Source organism: Tauraco erythrolophus, chromosome 1 (assembly GCF_009769465.1).
Source record: "Tauraco erythrolophus isolate bTauEry1 chromosome 1, bTauEry1.pri, whole genome shotgun sequence".
Classification (NCBI taxonomy): Eukaryota; Metazoa; Chordata; class Aves; order Musophagiformes; family Musophagidae; genus Tauraco; species Tauraco erythrolophus.
Window position 1 is genome coordinate 101,741,152 of NC_141465.1, and position 21,894 is coordinate 101,763,045.

Sequence of the window (21,894 nt, forward strand, 5' to 3'; positions counted from 1 at the left end):
TTGGCAGTTTCGTTATTTGAATCTTCCTTCCCATCAGTATTTCCATCCAGAAAGGTATGGTCAGAGTGCCCTGGATTAAAAAACTGTTAATCATGTGATGGGGCTGTGCTAGGTACAGTAGATTGTCAGACGTGTGCTTCTGCTACCATTCATAAATATTTTTCAGGCCTGAAAGTTCACATCTAAGCGTCTGCATTTGTAGAGGTGGGAACTTCAAGGTTCGAATTTACCACATGGGCAGAGCTTAACTGGCTCCTAATCCAGGATCTCCCTGTGCAGTGTCTCTAGGGACCTACAGAAGGGGGTACATGTTCCTTGACAAGCTGTAGGTCTGCCTCATCCGTCACAAGCAATCAAGTAACCATTTTCAGGGAGGCTGTCAATTTGCCTCTGAGCAAAGGGAGTTTTGAAACAATCATTCAAGAAATACTGCTTTAGAAGACGTTCTTGTTTGTGCCATCATTGTATCAGAGCTTTTTTTTGTGCCAAGCTGTTCCTGGGCAAGCTTCTGTTTAGAATGGTGTGGAGGGTATAGCACCAAATGAAAAGCAAGGAACCAACTCTTTATAGTATTGCTCTTCATTATTTTGTGGGTTCAGCTCCCTAGCTTTCAGCTCTGTTGTGTTAGCTGGTTTTGTGTGTGAATGATTACCACTCTCAGTCTCAGAAGTGGACTGATAATGGAGATAACTCAAGGGGTGGCTTAGTATTGTTACTGTGTGCCACAGACCAGTTGTAAGCCCTGTTCAAAATATTGTCATCAAAGGCCTTCTCCAGAACTGAGCCAGCAACTGCTTTCTGTTTTTTGAGTATAGAATGATTCTTCTAATGCCATCCTTCTCTTGCAGTTTAATTCAAGAACTTTGAGACAGATGAATCTGAGTAGGTGAGATTCTTGTGAAATTTCTATTTCTATTTTTTCTTATCTCCTATAATTACTGAGAAGTAAATACACAGAAGTTTCTTAAGAAAAGCCTCATTGGGTCACCTTCAGGAAGCTGAAGAACCGTTGGCTAATTTTGCTCCTCTGACTCTTTGTGGAAGGTTACAAAAGGGATTAGCCAGAGTGTTTCCACATGGAAGAGTCTCCAGCTCTGTCATGAGTCTCAGACTTGTAGCATCTGTTGAATTCTGTTTGAAGAACAAAGTACAATTTGAGCCATTTAAATTTCAGAAGCTGGAGTTTTGACGCTGAGGTAAAGTTGGACTATTTTCTGAGACAGAAGCAGCATCTCCTTAAAGATACCAGTTACTGTTTTGGAATGAGTTGCAGTGGGCTGTGCACCTGCTTGAAGGAGAAGGTGGTTATTCTTGTTAAAATAACTGAATAATTTAAATTATTCTGGATGCAGCACAGAACTGTGAATTGCTAGTGTTTAAGAGAACTGAAACTTTTTTGAAAAAACAAACCAACCCACAACACATACATACACACAAAAAACCTCACAAAACAAAAAACCACACAACAACATGCAAATACTTAGCTCCTGATATGTGTGATTATTAGGCATTTGTCGTCGTTTTAGGCTGATCCAGCAACTAAAACTCACACAGTCTCTCCTTCTCCAGTAAAGTAGAGAGGAGAGGAGGAAAAAAAAAAAAAGAAGGGACTGAGGGTTGAGACAAGAACAGAGGGAGCACCCACCAACCATGGTCCTGGGCAAAACAGAGCTTTCTCAAAGCAAAACAGTTTTACTTAGAAGGACAAAGGGAAACAAAACCAATTACTCGAGAGGACAGAAAGAAACAAAACCAGATCTTAAAACCGACACCTTCCCCCACCCCCCCTTTCCTTTTCCTCCCGGCTCTACCTCCTCCCCCCAGCAGCACAGGGGGCAGGGACTGGGGGAGTGCAGGTCAGTTCATTCCATGCTGTTACTGCTGCTTCTTTCTTAAAGGAGGAGGAGTCCTTACACCCTTTTCCCCTGCTCCAATGGATCCCCTACCCACGAGGAAAAATCCACAAACTTCTCCAGCGTGAGTCCAGCCCACTGGAAACAATCCTTCCCCACAGATTGCGCCGGTGTGGGCTTTACCACAGTCTCGGGTACTTAGGGAGCTGTAGCCACTCGCTCCGGCGTGGGTCGTCACGCAGACTCTAGATGCCGCTCTGCCTTGTCGTGCATCCCAACACGACCATCCTCAGGCTCAGGCATCTTCTCCCCACGGGCTGTGAGTGGGTCTCTGCTCCACCAAGGCCGTCCTGGTTGCAGGGGGGCCGCCTGCCATCTCACCATCAGCCGCAGGGGAAACTCGGCTCCGGCACACCTCCTCCCGCTCCATCCTCACTGACCTGCTGTCGATGCGGCTGTTTCTCTCAGATCTCAGTCCTCTCCAGGTGAACTCAGCCCAGTGGGCACCCCGGGAGTGGGGTGCCCCCGAGTTCCCCAGCTGGCTCCGCTGCCGCCATTCTCCGTGGGCGGCGCCGGCCCGACGCAGGCAGCTGCCCGGCCAGGAGCCAGGGAGCGGGGGCAGTGCCCTCCTCCCTTCTCTGCTCGATCCTGGGTGAAGCACCTTTTCCGGTCCCTTTGTCCTGACTTAAATAGGGCAATTCGCAGAGGCGCCCTATTGGCTCAACCCCAAGGGGGATGGGAGTCTGATCTGGTGGCCAGAACTAAGCCTAACCCGGTTCCAAAACCAGGGAGGTCGCAGGGAGCAAAACGCCTCTCCTGCCACCAGAACCACCTCCCCCTCCACATCAAACCATGACAGCATTCCATAAGGAAACAGTCAAAATGTTTTTTTAATATGTCAGTCTCCTACTGTATGGTAATTCCCAGAAGTGGTGGGTTTGATGCATGGTGATGATGGACCCATTTTAGTGATTTAAATGTCACTCTGCACATATTTGTGCCAAATAATGTGTGATCTTGTTCCTGTCTGCTTACTCTTCTGCAGTGTTTTGTATCCTTTTCATTACTGATGGTGTTTAAGGCAAGATAATGTACCCCTTCCTTCTGTCTCAATAGTGCAAATATGTATGCATTTTGGAACAGTTAAAACTTTTTATAAAAGCACATACTAGAGCACATCTTTCTGAAGTATTTCTGGGGTTAGCCTGAAGATTCTTTTGCACTAATGCATAACTAAACCTTAAGACCACCATTGCACCTATATCTACAGGTTAGTAGCACGTTTGCCTGTTTGGACAGGTTTATAGATGCACCTTTACAGTTGATGTCTCAGCTGCTGTATTCAAACTTTCCCTTTTTGTTGTTTGCCTTTTTTGAACAGTGCAGATAATAATACTAAACATGTTCTCAGGCATTCAAAAAGCAGGGACTCACACTTGTGCCAAACGTTAAACGTGCAGATTGCTTCTGAAACTGCCTGCAGTAGCTTTTAATATGAATGTGCACTGGAAGTGCTGGTAACTTCTTACTGATGTACAATGGCAGCAACTGAAAACAATACTTAAATGTAGTGATTGTGACTGATAAATTAACAAGCTGAATCCTTATAAAAAGCTGTTAATACACCTTAAGTCTGACCATTTTATAGTACATTACAATATTTCTGTATGATTAGTGTTGATAATTCAGGTTTTTTTCTTGCAGTTGTTTCATTGAAGAAGGAAATACAGTATTAGTGTTTTGACGGTTGTCACTGAAACAAGTCTTAAATTACTAAATTAATTGTATATATCCTATTATTACAGTAGTTGGGCAAAATATTTTAACTTCCATAGTAATAAACCAGTGCTTAGCCTTTTATTAGACAAATTTGCATCCCTGCTTAGTGCTAGTGGGCTGTTGATTTCATCTTCCATTGTATGTTTCACCTCACTCTTGTTACGTGTGTTTCTTAAAAACCTTTCCATATTGTTTTGCTCTTGACTTTTATTCCTTTGTCACTGCTTTCCGCTTACATCGTACATAGAATATGGGGGGGGCGGTGGGGGGGGATCAAAATAGAATTTCAGTTACTGTACCCTTAACGTCCCATTTTGACATCCCATTTTGTATCCCCATATTATTATTCTTATTTTTGATAGTACTTTCTTGCTCTCTGTCTAAAGAAAAGTTTCTGAGACAGGAGTCACGTGGTATATGGCACAGCCTGCAGCACAGATTTCCATATAATGACTGACCTATAGGTGCCACTCTAATAGCTGCAAGTGATGTTAAAAGAATTCTAGCTGTTAGCTCTGCTTGGAAAACAATAACTTTCCCTTAGGCTGTCCCTTACAGAAGAGGACACAAAATGTTTCTCAATATACTCAGATAAGTGAAAACTGATGCGCACAGGAACGAGTAATTCAGAATCAGGGTTCAAGTTTGGTTTTGGTTACCTAAGAGGCTTCTGAAACTGGTGGCCCCAGTTCTGGAATTGGCTCTGTTCTTGTCATAACAAAACCTGAGATTTGTTGATGACTTCTGTTATGCTTTTGTAATACCTTAAGCTTTTTCAGATGCATGGCAAGGGACTAACTAACTTTCTTCCTAGAAAAATACTGTTTGAATTTAACTTATAGTCAGTACCATGGTATTTCCAGATACTTTGATTTTTAGAAACTGTAAAATTATCTTTATGAAGAATGCTGTAGCGTTTAGAAATACTAAAATATTATTGCCTTTAAGATGGCAGTGTTGAGTCTAGAATATGGATAATAGCTGGTAGTAAATCCAAGAGACAGCTATTACTACTAAATTTGCAGTTAGTATGGACATAGAAATTAGGGTTTGTATTTCCAGATCATTTGTTCCCTGAAGCAGCACACCAACCCGGAATTATTTTTCTAAATTACTAGCAAGAGACTGAAGCATAAGCATAAAAAGAGAGGAGAGGATTCTGAGTAGTCATGAGAAACAAAGATAGTGTCATTTTCTTCAAGAATGCAATAACCTAACTACCTGATTTGCATTATTTTTGTAGCTGTTGCTTTCACTGAATGCTTATTTCCAAACTTATTGTTCAAAGTACTTTTCAGAGTGACAATTCCAGTGTTGTTTCTTGGACTGTAGAAACCAAAACCACTGCAGAGTTCTGAATTTGGAAGAACTTAGCATCTTTTAAAACATGGTACAGTTTGGTATTCTCCATCACCTCAAGATCAGAGGATTTGATTTCTCCGTTGCTATAAGATGATTGAAGACCCTCCTGCTAGGAAGAGAGGCTTTCTTACTTGTCTTGCTGTCCTGGGTCTGTCTGCTGCCTGATGATGGAACTAGTAATTGGGCGTCTGTATGCTGAGGTGGAGCAAGGAGTAAATCACCTGTAACTCTGGATACAACCATTAGCACTGGCCAAAAGCAGAGACCAGGCATGTGTGGCTCAGATGCTGGCACTATTCTTTTTGGTGTTAACATGGTCTTTGTCCAGCTGTGAAGCCATGCTCCAAGTGTGCATTAGTGGAAAAAAATGTATGTAGAGTGTGGTGGGGTGTGTTTATTAAAGAAATGAAGGGGTCTTTCTCCCTTTGCACACAGTTCACTTGCAGCCTAGCAAAGCTGTCTGGTCTCAATGGCATTGGAGTTTACTGACAGCCAGATGAGCATAACTTGAGGAATGCTTTGACGTTGCAGTGAAAAGTGGTAAGGAAATGACACTTACTCTGTTGCACACACACACTGCAAGCCTGCTGCCTGAAGCAGATGTGTGCTTCTGCATTTGAACTCATTTTAGAGAAGAGAATCTTCAAAGGTTTTTCTGAGATTGACGAAGGGAGAGAGAATGACTTAACGCATTTATTTGCCTTTGTCCACTGACTTGTGACTTTACATTCTGTTATCACTTTTTAGTTATTTGAAGTCTAGTAACATTTTATTATATTTGGTGAGATTTTGCTGCCAGAAACCATTTCTTATGAGATTTGCCTAGAGCTTTCCAGAATGTGTGTGTTTATACACTTTATTATGCTTTTGAGACATTTACACTGGCTGTGTATGACTTGAGTGTGTTGCGCTCTGCTGTCTTTGAAACGCAGTGTTTGGTCTCCCTTACCTGTTTTGCTGAATTAGATTAAATAAAGTAGTATCCTTCAAATCGTGTACTCTGATCTTCTAGAACAAGGTTTATTCCCTCCCCTCCTCTCCCAAAGTGTATCTTGAAGTAGATGTGTATTTTGTCAAATCTACTTTTTTAAAATTTTGCTGTCTCACCACAGTATTTCCTAGTTTTACTCTTGCAACCAACTTTTTTAAAATGTAGGATCATCTTACTTTTGATCATTGAAGTTTTAGGTTTTTACCATTATAGATTTCACCTAACTGGTGAATGTAGCTGTTATCCTGCTATGCTTATCATTAGATCTGGTTTTTAAGCCCCTTCTGTGTTTTGGGTATGTGTACATAGATCATATTTCTTTCTTAGTATTGCTCTCATTGCCTTAAGAGGCTGGTTACTTGCTGGATATGGCAAGCACGTTTAGAATGTAGCTACAAAACAGGTTGAGCATTTCACAAAATGCTTAGAAATGATACACGGCACTAACAAGCCATGGACGTGGTATTGGAGTAGTTAATTGTCATGAAGTGCACAGATGCTGACACCTGTATGTATTGTAAATGTCACACTTGTGTAGTGTGAGTTCAAAACTATATGGGTGAATATTGAGTCTTCAACCTTGGAACGAACAATATTGTTGACAAGGTCTGATCTCAGAAAGTATTAGCCATAAGTCAATCAATATATAGATTTTTTTAATGTAAAAAAGATGCAACCTGTATTCTAGGCAGCAATATCTTTTTAACAGAAACAGAAGTCTTTAATAGTACATATCAGCCTGACAGAAAACCACAGAAGTCTCTTCTATATCTTCCTTGTTATGGGAAGTTCATGCAGAGTCTTTTCCAAAGCAACTTTCTTCAGTTGACTCAGTTTGGACACCTAAAAATTAATAGCATAAATTAAATAAAAATTCCAAAATACAACTTTAAAAGGATACTAAGCAAATGTACTTGATCACTTTCTGCCATAAGCTGCCAAAGACTATATTTACTTCTCTGCTGTATCACTCAGTTAAAATGGGTGATCAAAGGTAGCTTATGAAAGATGAACTATATGAGGATGTGTCTGATCGTTTTCCAGATTAAGTAATCATTTCAGTATAGTTTGTCTAATTTTGTGCAGGTAGTTTTTTGGTATGTTAAGTTATGTAAGCATGCTAGTAAAGCATAAATTAAGTTGCTATTTTTTTATGTGCAGGTTTCTACAATCCAAGAACTCGTTATTGGTTATGAAGCCTCTCTGAAAACTTGTGACCTTTTTAGTACGTGTGGTAAGTTTATATGGTCTTATTGCTTACACTGTAAATGCTAATAATATACTAATTATTATAATAACTAATATAATAATATTACTAATATAATACTAATATAATTACTAATAATATAATGCTACATTACTGTTTATGGCAGTTATCAAGAACCATTGAAGTGCTGATGCTTTTTGCAAGGAAATAGTTGTAATACCTTCTAGTGAATGAATGCGTTTTGGGAAATATTTGCTAATTTTGCCAAGCTTTGGGGTTTTTGTGTGTGTTACCAGTAACTTTTTCCATTTTGTTACAGAAAATGGAGAGAAAGAGCCCCCAACGACGCTGCTTTGGGTTCGATATTTTCTGGCACAGCACTTTGACAAACTTGGCCAATGTTCCTTGGCCTTGGATTACATTAATGCTGCAATTGCAAGTACTCCAACATTAATAGAACTATTCTATTTAAAAGCAAAGATTTACAAGGTAAAAAGTATATCTGGACGTGTAGAATACCTAATTGTTTAAAAAAAACAGCCCATCAAACTGATGTGAATGTGCGGATAGTATTTCAGTTAGCAATGGTTATGGATGTCGGTTTTCAAGCAGGTTTCTTTTTGGGCACTATTCTGTCAGGACAAAACTTAAAACCCTTTTAGGTTCTGCTAAAGCAACTCACAACATCCAGCAAATAGTTCTGAAAAAATCTGGAGGCAGTGGGGGAGCAAACAATAATACTGCCTTTTGTTATTTGTGAGGGAGAAATACCAGTAACAATAGATTTCAGGAGCTGGTCAACAGCAGGCTCATACTGAAAGTTAGCTATTTAATTTCTCCCTGTCAGCATGTAGGTAACCTCAAGGAAGCTGCCAAATGGATGGATGAAGCACAATCTTTAGATACTGCAGACAGATTTATCAATTCTAAGTGTGCTAAATACATGCTGCGAGCAAATATGGTGAAGGATGCAGAGGAGATGTGCTCTAAATTCACGAGGGTAAGTATGTTGCTTTAATGAAGAGAGTTTTTGGTTGCTTCTGGCAGTTCATTTTTCACTCATGTAACTTCTGACCAAAACAGAAAAATTTATATTTTGTTAGTGTCTGATTTTTAGCATTATGCTCTTACCCTTAGTGGTAAATAACTGTATAGAATCACAAACAGTTTAGATTGGAAGGGACCTTTTAAAGATCATCTAGTCCAACCCTCCTGCCATGGGCAGGGACATCTTTCACTAAACCGAGTTGCTCAAAGAACTGTCCAGCCTGACTCTGAGCACTTTCAATGGTGGGGCTTCCACAACTTCTCTGGGCAACCTGTGTCGGTGTCTCACTATCCTCACAGTAACGAATTTCTTATGTCCACTCTACTCACCTTCAGTTCAAAACTGTTACCGGTTGTCCTACTGCTACATGCCCTGGTGAAAGGTCTCTTTATCTGTCTTATAAGCCTCCTTTAAGTACTGAAATGCTGCAGTAAAGTCTCCCTGGAGCCTTCTCTTTTCCAGGCTGAACAACCCCAGCTCCTCAGCCTTTCTTCAGGTGTTCTGACCCTCTGATATTTTTTTTTTATTTTGGCCCTCCTCTGGACCTGCTCTAACAGGCCCATGTCCCTCTTGTGCTGGGGACCTCAGAGCTGGACATGGTGCTCCAATGTTTACTAGGTCTCTACAGCTGGAAAAAATGATTGTTTAAAGATAGTTGTCCAGAAATATTTTTTGTTGCCATACTTCTAAGTACCTCTCTGGAAATGCACCTGATGGATACCTTGTTTGCAAAACCTGCTGTTTCTCAATACTACCATCTGAGCTAACTGTACGGAAATGTGCACTATATTTGTTATGATATAACATTAACATAAAGTAATTTGAACTTGAATATTTCATTCCTTTAAGCTACTACTACAGATAGAAATTTTATTAAAGCAAATCCTATCCTTAAAAGATGGGATAAGCACTTTAAATTCTATATTTTTGACATTGAACAAAATGTACATTCATAAAAACCAGACTTCCATATTATTTATGTAACTAAATATGAAGACAATTACTTGGTGGGATTTCCAGGGGCACGTAAATGAATCAGGATCCTTAATTATTTTTAATTTTAGGTGTGAAAACACTTGAAAGTGAATACGAACTTTCTAGATGTTTTTAGGAACAACCTGAAAACTTGATTACTAAAACTCATCGTGTATGCTTATTGAAAGTGTTAGAGCAAGAAATACAGAACTCTATCATAGATACCTGTGGTAAGATAGGATAAATCTGATCCTAAATAATATTTTGTCAGTTGAACTGGGTTTTCTTTCTTGTATAAAGGCTGTTCTGAAAATTTGGTGCCTAGCATTTGTAATGTGGAACATGCTTTCAGTTTGTTCATTCTTAATCTAGAGCATTGAAACTATAAAGAGTAAATCTTAGACTTTCTTGTAAATGTATAGATTTATTTACTTAGACTACAAGTTCTAAGAAACTTATAATGATTCATACTACAAGATAAAGCAGTATATATAATATATTGATGGATTTTTAGACTAGTAGATGCTACTTACTTGACAGGGGAAAAGAACAATAAAAATTATTCACTGAACTTTAAGATTTTTTTTAAATAGTGTTGTTTTCTGCTCCCAAACTGTAAAGTAAGACTGTGTATACAAGCATGAGTTAATCTTAAAAATCTGAAACACTAGTCTTGTTTAGATAGGTTGGGTTTTTTAAATTATTTAAATCTGTTATTTTCTGTCTTGGAGCACTGGGTATCACAAGTAGTAGTCTCAATCACCTGGCTTTTTATATCAATTTTCTGCATTCCAAGTAGTTGAAAGATTGATTATTTTGTGCTAATGGCCTGAAACTAGCCATGATTGAAAGAAGCAGCTGGTAAGTTAGAATAGCAAGAAGTGATAATGACACTTATTTCAGGAAGGAACTTCTGCAATGGAAAACCTGAACGAGATGCAGTGTATGTGGTTCCAGACCGAATGTGCCACAGCTTATCAAAGGCTAGGGAAGTATGGTGATGCCTTGAAAAAATGCCACGAAGTAGAAAGGGTAAGTAGCTGCAGACATGATCAATTTTTCCCCAGTGTTTCTCTCACACTAGTGAAGATATTTGTTGATGTAATTGGCATGATTTTATTTGCATGTAAAGTTTCCAGTATATAATGATTTTTAAACATAGGTTAATACTTTGTGATTTATTGTAATAGATAAGATGTCATCCCTAGCTATTACATGAAAAAAGATTATTTGAAGTGAAAAGGATTCAGTATCAAGTACTGTCTGCTAACTATACAATTATTTGTACATTAACTTCATGGTGTATTTTGCCAACTGTTTTTTTAAATCAAAACAGTAACGTTTCATTTAGCTTTTAAGGAGTGCCTACGTTTTTGAACAATCACATTATAGTTTTTGTTAACAAAATTAGAATTTTCTGAGTAGGTTTTTCCCTACTGACAGGTTTTCCTGGACAGTCAGTATTATAAGGATATTTCTATGCCTGTTAAATATTGCTTGAAATAATATCAGTTGTTACTTTATTCACCTCCATCTCATAAAAAAAAAATCAACTAAGGGATGTAAGTGTGTAAGAGTTGTGTTGGTTTTTTTCTTGAAGCATTTTTTTGAGATAACAGATGATCAATTTGACTTCCACACGTACTGCATGAGAAAGATGACTCTCCGTGCCTATGTAGACCTTTTGAGACTAGAAGATGTGCTCAGGAAACATGCCTTCTACTTCAAGGCTGCTCGGTCAGCAATTGAAATCTACTTGAAGCTCCATGATAATCCTCTTGCCAATGAAAGCAAAGAACAAGAAGTGAATTCAGGTATCTAGACCATAACGGAGGCTCGTATATGTATGACACGTGTAAAACTTATTAAGCCAAGGAAGTTATGTGCTACAGAATAAATATGGGTTGTATCATAGACAAGTTTTTCCTCTTTTCTGTCACAATTTCATAACTGAAAAGAGATCATAGATAACATGCTAGAACTTTCTTCTCTGTCCTGCTCTCATCATAGTGTAAAACCAGTACATGAATGAACCTAGCTATAGTTGGAGTACTTGGGGAGAAGTAGTAGTTCAGAATATTAGGAGGAAAAATCAAATTCAGTTCGTCTATTTATCCATTTAAACAAAAGGTAAATGTCATTAACTGATGGATTATGAAACAATGCATAGATTTTGTGGGAAAGCAGTCTGAACTGTAAGAATTTAATTTTGATCTAGTGTATTTAACTTACTGCATAGTAATACTAGTTAACACTGCATTACGTTTTATCATTTTTCACAACATCAGCACCAAAGAATACATAGATAAGTGTGTATTAGCAAAATTTAGGAAACAATTTAAAACTAGTGTTAAATGGAAAGCAGACTTAAGAAACCAATGAGGTGTGGTTTGAAAATCTGAGAATTCAATAACAGGGGAGTTCTGAGGCTTTTTCCTTTAAGATAAATAGTTGCTTGTCTTTTTGCAGAATTGCAGCTACTGTCAGCGCTGCAGTGGCTGTTGATGAAAGGACTAAAATGAATGTCTAGCTCTTTGGAAGGGGAGGGATATTTGACATAGGGGAAAAAGTTAAAGCAAAAATGCCTCTTAATTGCCAATGCAGTCGTATTATTCACCTCTGAAGGAAAGAAGTTTTTCTATATCTGCCTGTGTATAATGAAGTATGTATAAAAAGAAGCACACTTTCATAGCCCAGTTCAACTTGCATCTTTTTCTCCAGTTTTAATTTGTTTCTGTATATAATGTTGGATTCGTGTGTGACAGAGGATCTTGGTAGCAAAATGTCATAGAAACTGAGGTGGGAAGAGTCTGTAATGTCATGTTGGTTCATTTGCCTGCTGTGCATTGGGATTCAGTGGGCTCATCCACAGGGGAAGACAGTGCTGTGTGAATAGGGGAGAGGAAAAGAACGCTTGCTTCTTGCTTCCCGATCTCAGAATGGTGGTTGGCCTCAGTGGAGAGGTCATGGTGTCATAGCTGCAAAATAATGTTAGTCCCTCAGTAGGCTGTTCTTCTGTTCCTTGTCACATTATTAGCACAAATCCTGTTCTTAGTGAAACACCGCAGTAAACAGAGCGGAAACTACAGCATTATTCTGGCTAAACTGTTCAGGTCAGTGGGACAGCAGGGAAGGAAAAAGAGGGGTGAATGGAAAGGCCGAAGGCTCCTCACTTGCGTGAACCTGTAAGAAACCATGTTTTTTGTGTTCTGCTTTTCATGCAACTGTTAAACCTTCTTGGTTTATCTAAATGCTAATCCAGTCTAAAAATCTGAGCGCAGCAAGCAGCCTAAGGAATTCATATAATGGTCCTGTTAGTATATACCAGAATATTCTACTTCTCCTCACCCCAATATCAATATCAATTTTTGCTTACATCCATTTATCTATCCCATGGCGTTTGCAGAAAATCAAGGCAGTTATCATGGCTCTATATTGTTCAGATGCTTTAATGAAAGATAACAAAACTGGCTTTAAGATGGAGTGTAAATCCATCTGGATGTTTCTAGTTAGCATTAGAAGGAAGCTGAGTGACAGTCGATATGGGAGCTTAGTATTACCCTTGAAAACATTTTACATTTTCCAAGGTAAAACCTGTCATGGATGCAACAATTTTATGTAGTTAACCTTTCAAGTAGTTGAGGTTTCTATAACAACTGCGTAAGAGAAAATATGCAAGATCAAGTGTTGTGTTATGCTGTAAATAGTAATCCAGTAGTAGTGTCGGGCTATGTAGTGATGATAGTCTGTCAAGTGCTGATGTTTATAGAAATTGCTGTAAAAGTACGCCATTTTGATATTGGAGTGGAGTGTAGTGGCATGTCTGAGTGTTGTTTGAAAGAAACAAGATTTTTCAATGAAATACTCTGTTAATATAAATTATGTTTGTTGCCTCAATCTGTAGAAAATCTCTCTGCCAAAGAATTGAAGAAAATGCTTAGCAAGCAAAGAAGAGCACAGAAGAAAGCAAAACTTGAAGAGGAAAGAAAACATGCAGAAAGAGAGCGACAACAAAAGAATCAAAAGAAAAAGCGAGATGAAGAAGAGGAGGAAACTAGTGGACCCAGAGAAGAGCTAGTTCCTGAAAAACTGGAAAGGGTTAGCATGGTCTCTAATGTTGAATTCATGTGATTATTACAAAAAGCCTATAATAAGGGATTACCTTCAGGTTCTCCTAAAAGAATTCAGGATTTTTTATAAAATCTTTAGCATGCAAAGATACCTTTTTGTAGTCTATCTCTATTTACACTAAAGTAATGTTTTTTCTCCAATAAATCAAAGTTCTGTATTAATATCATTACTGTCTTTAAATTTTGTTTTTTCAAGCAGTATGGCATTCTTCATTAAAATAGATACTGAACAAAAAGATGGCTCTTGCTTAAAGAACTGACTTTCATACAGTGAACCAAATCAAATGGAAGTGTGATTGCAGTTCAGAGTTTGAAGACATGAGCCAGTATTTCTCTAAACGCAAAGAGCTCTCTCCTTTATCACAGTAACTTCAGAAGTTTAAGATTGTTGCCCAAGGTGGTTGTATTTAATTGTTTCCTAAATGCTAAATTACAACCCTGAGTACATTACATGAGCAGTGCCACAGTTAGCAGTGATGTTGTCTCTGTCAACATGAAATCATGAGTAAACAGTTTTGAATTTTACTGCTCAAATAAGAATGTTGTGGTTCAGTTTAATTCAGAAAGCTATCTACAGTTCACCTTTGGCCTCTGGTTGTTTAAATGCTCTCAGTAACAGAAACTATCCTTGGTGGGTTTTGACATTTATTTTAAGCTTTAAATTTCACTGTGTTTTTATTAAAACAGGTAGAAAATCCGTTAGAAGAAGCCATTAAGTTCCTTATACCACTTAAGAATCTTATTGGAGATGACATAGAAACACATTTATTAGCATTTGAAATATACTTTAGAAAAGGTAAAGTACTACCTAATCTTATTTTTGCTCTACAAAATTTTAAACCTTTGCTGCAGGCTGTTTTATCTGAGCATAGCCTAAAATGGTCTGGAATAGATATTTACTTGACTGAAGCTGGAGTTTGCATCATATCCAGTAATAATAGGGGAAGTAGCATTTTTGTTTAGCCACCCTTAAACCAAAAGAAACAATTAAGAGCGAAGTAAGTTGTAGTATATACTAATAAATGCTGTAGAAAGATATTTGCAGTGTGATCTTTAATTGTCTCGGGGAAAACAAAGCCAAACAGATAGTAAGATCATCTGTGCAGTGCTGCTAGAGTTTGAGCACCAGACATTGCTGTTGAAAGCAATTTCGATGGGAAAAATAAATCTTTCTAATTCTGTGTAGGCATTGATGTTTCTAATGCTTGTACTAGATTTATTAAAGAAAACAGTAGCTGATATAAAGAGGAAAAAGTTCTGTAGTCTTATCTTGCTATGTTTTTGTTTTTTCTCCTTCCCATAGGAAAGTTTCTGTTAATGTTGCAGTCTGTCAAAAGAGCTTTTGCTATCAACAGTAATAACCCGTGGCTACATGAGTGCTTGATTAAGTTCTCTAAAGCTGGTATGTGTGTAGGAATTATGTATGTATGTGTAAAGATTCAGGAAGTTACATTGTACAAGGAAATAACTACATATTTTTGTAATGTGTAAATACTCTTGAAATGCAAACTGATAGGAAGAAAAACAAAAGTAAATGGTTTGTTTTCCATGGTAATACCCAAGAAAACATAGGTTGTGCTATGCAGGATACTGTGTATGTATTTATATGATACTCCTTCCTCCACTAATCCACCAGGTGGACCAAGTAACTCATATTGGCTAGATTTGAGGAGTAAGGTGTTCCAGAGATCCTTGAAATTCTAAAGCATTAAGAAAATAAGTGGCAGATAAAGGAGGAAGATTCTGACTGAAGCAAAGTATGTGTTGTGAACTTGCAGCAGAAAGTTTACATGACAGAGCACCCTTTGAATGTTCCATCTGTAAATGCATCAGTAATGCTTGTGCTGAGCTGTTTTGAACTGAAATTTGTTTCTTTCCGTGTCCAAATTCTAAAAATTTGGGATTTTAGCAGTGGTGATTAGTTTCACACTTTCACAGTGTTTTAAACGTGGTTTTTTCTTCTCTCCTTTTTTCCTTCCCTCTTCTAGTATCTGACCATAGTAACCTCCCAGAAATTGTGAGCAAGGTCCTAACTCAAGAAATGCAGAAAATCTTTGTTAATAAGAACTTGGAAAGTTTTAATGAAGAATTTCTCAAACACAATTCTACCTCCATTCAGCACCAACTGTCGGGTTTGTTCAAGTTTTTAATACTCTTGAAAAGCAGATGACTTAAGTGATTTAAATCTAGAATCTTTATCTGCAGTCCATAATTCATGCATTAATTCCAGTGAGCCAGAAACTCACGTTTATGTTTTTTTCTGCTTTTACCATGTTAAAAAAAATAATCTCATTCACTTTATTAGATGCATAAGGAACCTGCTTTTTACCTCCAAAAAGTGTGATCAAACCACCACAGATGTTAAAACATGGAAGCCTGTCATCCCTCCTGTTGCAGCTTCTAGTAGAAAATATAAAACAAAAAATCCCATGTATAATGAAGCAGTGCTTGTCCCTGGTTTCTTATCAACTGGAATGTCCCTGTTCCTAGTCATAGCTTTGTCACATAGCAACAACATCAATAAAAATATGGCAAACTTGTTATGCTGCTTTTACTTTCTGCCACAGTCAACAGTGAAAATATTGAAATATGACACTTGTACGCTATTTGTGTAGAAGAGTTACAAGCATCTGCTGGAGCTAAGTCAAAGGAAGTTGGAATTGAAATTTGTCATGTCTACTGAGTACAGAAAGTTTTGGAATAAAAATCAATGTCACCTGAGAAGCTAGTAGAGGAGGAAACAAAACACCTATGCAGCAGTTAGGAAGCAAAAATAAGTGTAGATTTATGAGGCACTTTAGTACTGTTCTAAGTACTTTATCTCACATAGTTTGTAAAAGTTACCCGGGGTCTGTCCAGAACCACTGGAAGAAGTTAGCTTCAGAGGATTGCTCGTCTCTTGTAGAGGAGGATTGGGTAACTTACTCTAAACTTAGAGGCCTTTAAGAGATCCCTATTTCAGGACAGCATCTTGAGAGAAGTACTTGTACCCCTTTCCTGTGAGCAGGCTCAACATTTGGGAAGTCAAGTACAGATGTCTCAGCAGGCAGTTGCTCCTGATATTTACAGATGTGTTCTTCCCCTCTTGTAATTGTTGGGCATCTAACTGGATGTCTTCCAGCCTCTACTTTCTGGTCCTCTATTATTATGGAAAATAGTACAGTCACTTTAGTCATGGTAATTGTACAGGCTAAGACTGTCATGCTCTGAGTTTGGCTTCATGCTATACATCTTTAGTGCCTTCGAGAAGAACCCAAGCTAGATGGTTGGCAGTGGTCGCACCAATATTAGAGATGTCAGGGACCCAGTTGAAGAAGGTGAGTCTATTCGCATTCAGTGGAGGTGAGGGGCTTAGATGTCTAAAAGCTTCTTAAGGTCAGTCAATGGACCTTCAGATCCATTGATCACTGTGGTCCAACAGGGTATCAATTTACAGGCAGTGGGAACAAATGTGGGATGAGGATTTTAAAGTGAAATTAGGAGTGAACTAACTGTAGATGTGTCCTTGGTAGCTTTAGGTCTTCATCTGTGTGTCATTTCCTGTTTATGCTGAAACAGGTTTGAAGTGATGGACTTATCTACTGTATACTTTTTAACTTCTTAAACTGTCATCTTGAATTAAAGTTTAAAAATGTAAAGGTCTGACAGGCCTTTAGTCTGAGAGTACAAATAAGTGTTTTCTCAGCTTAAAGTGATCACTAGTAAAAAAATAAGCAGAATTTTAATCTCTTCATTTCCATACCATAGCCTCCCTGAATTTAAACAAATGTAATGAGATTAAGTTCAATTTCTTTTATGATAATGACTCAAACACAAACATTTTCTGTAAACCTTCTGGATACAAAAAGCAGTGAGAACTAGGAAACTTTTGTTAAATAGGAAAATAAATTTAATAATTGGGGAAATTAGTTGAGCAAGAGGAGACAATACACTCACAACGTGGGTGTGTTAACTTTTGCAGTAAAATGATTTCTTAAGCTTTTGTTCTTTGTAGATCATGTAGTGGGGTGTGTCTAGACTTTTTATTTTGGGAAAGGAAAGTATATGAAATGCCCATGTGTTCATTAAGATGAGATTTTAAATTAAGGCATCTATGATATGAGGAGCAACACACAGTATTTTGCAGAGATGCCCAAACCAGTTTTGATAAACTGTGGTCCAAGAAGCTGCAATGTCTTCTCGCCAATGTAGTCCAGTCCAGGCAAAGCACCAAACTTGGATTATGCTTTCCTTGTACCTAAGCTATTTCACTCTGCTCCAGGTTAGTAGTCCAGCTTGGCCCTACTTTCTAACATACGGACATATACTGGTTGGAATTACTTCAGGACTGTGTTCCACAATTGTTTAGTAACTGTGTTTCATTTACCTCCAGTACTTTTCAAAAGAATTCGGAGTATCTCTGAGAAAATGTCTTTTATTCATTTCTACATTTGGAGAATGGATTTCATTTAGCCTGTGGATTTGAAGGACTTAGTCATCCATGTGCTCTTTGTGTATTTCTTGACTGACAGGTCTTCACTAAATTGGGGCATTTCACTTTTACAGACGAACATCTCCTGTGTTATTCAATCCTTATGCTTCTAATAAATTTCAAAATAGCTTTAGTTCTGTTAGTTGTATGTTATAGATAAAGGAGGAAAAGATCATTTATTAAAACTTGTAAGAAGTCTTAGTTCATATTGATGTATAAGTTTACAAATTCTGTGTGTCTATATATGTGGTACTGCATTTGGGAGCACCATTATCTAAATGTCATGTCCTTTCTTGTGATAAGGTGCGAAGATGATGTATTTCCTGGACAAATCAAGACAAGAAAAAGCAATTGCTGTTGCTACTAGATTGGATAAAAACATGAGAGACAAAAATGTGAAGGTAAAAGATACAGTATTTAAAGCCAAAAAATGTGTGGGATCTTAATGCATACTGAACTACAGGATAATATATATGCTTCGTATATCATAAATTCCTATTTCAAAGAACAAGGTTTGAAATTTGTTCCCCTCAGTGTAACTATAAGAGTACGAACAGAGAACCTGTGTTTGCTCAGAGTAGTATTGTTTATCGTTTTTTAGTAATAAACCAATTGTGAATCACATTTATTAACTGTTACTTTTGTTTCTTTAGACGTTAACAAAGGTTTTTGAGGCACTGCTTGATGGCAGTTTTGGAAGCTGCCACACTCAATGTGAAGAATATCAAGCAGCATGTCATAAACTGTTTCCTTTTACATCTGCCTTTATGCCTGCCACAAACGAGGACGATGGCAGCATTGCGTCTGTGAATCATACAGCCATTAACCACGATTTGCTGTCTAATGAAATTTGAAGGAGCGTGTGCGAGCCCGTGTGTGTGACACACGTACACAAAACTCCGACTCATTACATGCTGGCTGGATACAGATCAGGGTTACTCTTCCAGGTTGTATTTTAATATCTTTAACAGGTATAAAACAAAAGATTTGAATAGTTAAATGAAATGGATTATGCTATTAGTTATTTTTTCCTCCCAATGAAAACTGCCAATATTTATGTAAACATAGTCCTTAATGAGCATTCTCATGTTTATACTTGTACAGTTTTAAGTCTTTTAATAATCCATCAGCCCTCCCTCACAAAAAATATGGATGTTAAGGACTGCATTCACTTAAGTATTGTTACATATACAGATAAATGTGATCATATCTTGTTAATAAATTATAATTTGAGCAGTTTTAGCAGGTTAAGACTGAAGTGCTGCTTGAATTGTCCTCTTGGTCTTTTACTGCTCTTTAGGTTTTTTTTCTGGGTTTGTTTTTTTGGGGTGTTTTTTCCTTTTATTTGTATCTTTTTATCAGTTTGGTTTCTTTTGAAGCAGGGTGACAATGAAAGCACTGGGGGTTTGCATGTTTTTTGTCATATATGTGTCTTAATGGAACCAGTGTTGATGGATATGCAGATTAGGTTGGGGGTGGAGCCAAACAAACACAAAACAAAAAAAAACCCTAAGGCTTTTTGAAAACTGTTCTATCTACCTTGTGTTCCGTATCTATTGTTTCCTTAAGTTTATAGTCAGTTTAACATTTTTGAGTATCCTGAAACAATTCCCTGTGAAAACATAATGAATTTGATACTGTCGTTTTGTCCTTTGTTCCATCTTCCCCTTCCTCCTCCTACTTCTGGTTTCTCCCCATCTGTTCACCTGTTGACACTTAAGTTGAAAAAGCTGCTCCAATGTTGGGCAAATGCAGAAGGTACAGTAATGGGGAATACAGTTCTTCTCTACATCATAAAAAATTCACTGGTGAGTTTACTGTATTACCTCCATTAAAAGTCTTAATCGTCCACTTATGGCCAATACTGCAGTACTTCTCATGCCTAAATACTATTGCTTTAGATGCTGCAAAGCAAATAGTATGTGAGGAGTATGTTTTATGTTTAAAAACTATTTAAGGGAGCACAAAAAGGCTGACTACATATCATAATGAACCTTTTTCTTACTTTGTACTCTGGTGCATTAACTGTTAAATATACAACACATCAAAATGGAAGTCTGAATCTAATATACCTATTTAAAGCATAGTATTGCTGGACAAAATGGCTACATATGACAGCTTTACATTCTATAAGAACTGCTATCAAAACATAACTATACTGTGGCTTGTACAGAAAAATCTGTTTTCTGGAAACTGTTATGGAATCATTCAATCTTGGTTTGTTTTTATTTCACAGCAATGTAAATAATTTCAGTAATATTAACTAGCCCCTCAAAGACAAATAAAAGTTCATGAAGAGGGGATTTTATTAAGACAAATAAACTGTTCTAATTAAAATTCTCCTTTGTGTGTCATCCGTTTAGATTCAAAGTTGTTGAATGAAAGCTCACTGTAAAATATTGCTGACATGTTATGCTGTAATAAATTATTTTGTACACACTTGCCTTTGGTTTGGAATTTTTGTGTATTGGTGGACATCAAACTTCAACGCGTCACATCCATTAGGTGTTTTTTCATTCAGCTGCAACATTCAGTGGTTTAACACGAACACTGTAAGTAGGTAAGAAAAGAAACCCACTATTTAGCACATTGAGACACGTATCTCTATAGTAACATACCACCCTGAGAAATATGGCCAGGTGCTTTTGTCTTATGTATTCACCATGTGCCATTTGCTCTAGAACAACTTGCTCAAGGATGTCTCAAGCAGGGAGGGGTAACTGACCATAACGGGTTTGTTCTGGCTCAGCGGTACCCTAGAAGCACTAGGTGAGCCCACATGAGGTGAGGACATGAAGTAGTATGGTGGTCTTCTGCCTGTTACAGTGATGACACTTGGATTGCTCGATATTTGTTTCAGGCCTTCCGAAGGCGGCTGTGGCACCTTAGGCAAGACTGCTAATCCAGTTCTCCGGTGTCCATTTAGCTTGACACTCTAAATCAGACTTGAGCAAAAATACCTGGGGTGTCTTTTCAGCAGTTTATTCCTTGAGAAAGCAGATGACTAGTTTTGATTTCTAGAGTAAGAATTGTAGGAACTTTTTTCAGAATTCCAAAAATATAAAAATGGAGTCTTCTGTCACCCAGTGTGTGGTTTGGTTTTCTCTTAGAACTGCTGGAGGCATAAGCTGCTGAGTGGTTTTTTCAGGGCTGTCATTGCAGGTGTGAATGAACTGCTTGGGATAATAGATGCCTGGCAGTCCTGTAGACCATTGCAGAGTGTGTAGTGTAGTATAGAAAGGATAAGAAAAACTTGAGAAGAACAGATGTCAAGGAAAGGTGTTTTTCTTTGTTCTGAAAAAAATTGGTGTCTTTTCAATAACTTGAATTAGAAAAGGCATCAAACTTGACAGGCCTGTTAAGTTGTCCCTGAGGAAATGTGCTGTAATACGTGTTTACATGTCAGAATTGGTGCTTCACGTTTCAGTGTTTAAAATATATCAGCTGGCCTAGCTCTACTTTTTTCTTTCATGCTGTCTTTCATTTTTGTTTTCTTCGTCACTTTCTTGCTTTTTTTCCTCTGTGCAATTTGATGTGATTTCTCATCTCAAAAATAATCTAATCTACTTTGACAGTCAATTACTGTCATTCTTGTTCCACCCATGTCACATTCCTCAACTTTTTGCCTTCTCTAGCAAATGTGACATCCCAGGAGGGAGCTTCTCTTTTCTTATCAGGCCATTGGCATCGGAATAACTGCTCGGCTGCATCAAGAGTTTTTGGACAATCCAGATGGAGTCAGCTGGTGGGGGTGACTCCTGAGGTTGAAGAACCTCACATCTCCTTTGCCCCAGCAGTTACACCCTATACCTGATCTCATGTCTCAAATCTGAGAATGGTTATCTTCTCTCAAATTGAGGCTAGCCAAAAACATCCTGGGCTGTGAGAGTAGGATCTTTTTCTATATAATAATAATATAGAAATAATTAATATAATGGGAAGTAGTTCCTATTTTCAACACCACCTCTTCCGTTGACCCACAGGGAGGTGGAAGGAGTGATCTATTTATGCTACAGCTCTCCTGCCTTCTGTAGCTCTGGCCTGGCATCAATCAATGCCTAACAAACAAGGCAGCAAT

General features: G+C 37.9%; 1 protein-coding gene across 1 annotated transcript in view; it reads left to right on the top strand.

Annotated features, from left to right (window-relative positions):
* NAA16 (N-alpha-acetyltransferase 16, NatA auxiliary subunit) overlaps positions 1 to 20,208 on the top strand; it is a 76,501-nt gene extending 56,293 nt beyond the window's left edge. The window contains exons 10-20 of the mRNA XM_086620327.1: positions 7,147 to 7,219; positions 7,512 to 7,681; positions 8,040 to 8,192; positions 10,119 to 10,247; positions 10,816 to 11,029; positions 13,120 to 13,313; positions 14,033 to 14,141; positions 14,649 to 14,747; positions 15,334 to 15,477; positions 18,120 to 18,217; positions 18,470 to 20,208. Coding sequence (XP_086476453.1) covers positions 7,147 to 7,219; positions 7,512 to 7,681; positions 8,040 to 8,192; positions 10,119 to 10,247; positions 10,816 to 11,029; positions 13,120 to 13,313; positions 14,033 to 14,141; positions 14,649 to 14,747; positions 15,334 to 15,477; positions 18,120 to 18,217; positions 18,470 to 18,670 — 1,584 coding nt within the window. The 3' untranslated portion in view covers positions 18,671 to 20,208. The remainder of the gene's footprint in view (positions 1 to 7,146; positions 7,220 to 7,511; positions 7,682 to 8,039; positions 8,193 to 10,118; positions 10,248 to 10,815; positions 11,030 to 13,119; positions 13,314 to 14,032; positions 14,142 to 14,648; positions 14,748 to 15,333; positions 15,478 to 18,119; positions 18,218 to 18,469) is intronic.
* Positions 20,209 to 21,894: the final 1,686 nt, after the last annotated feature.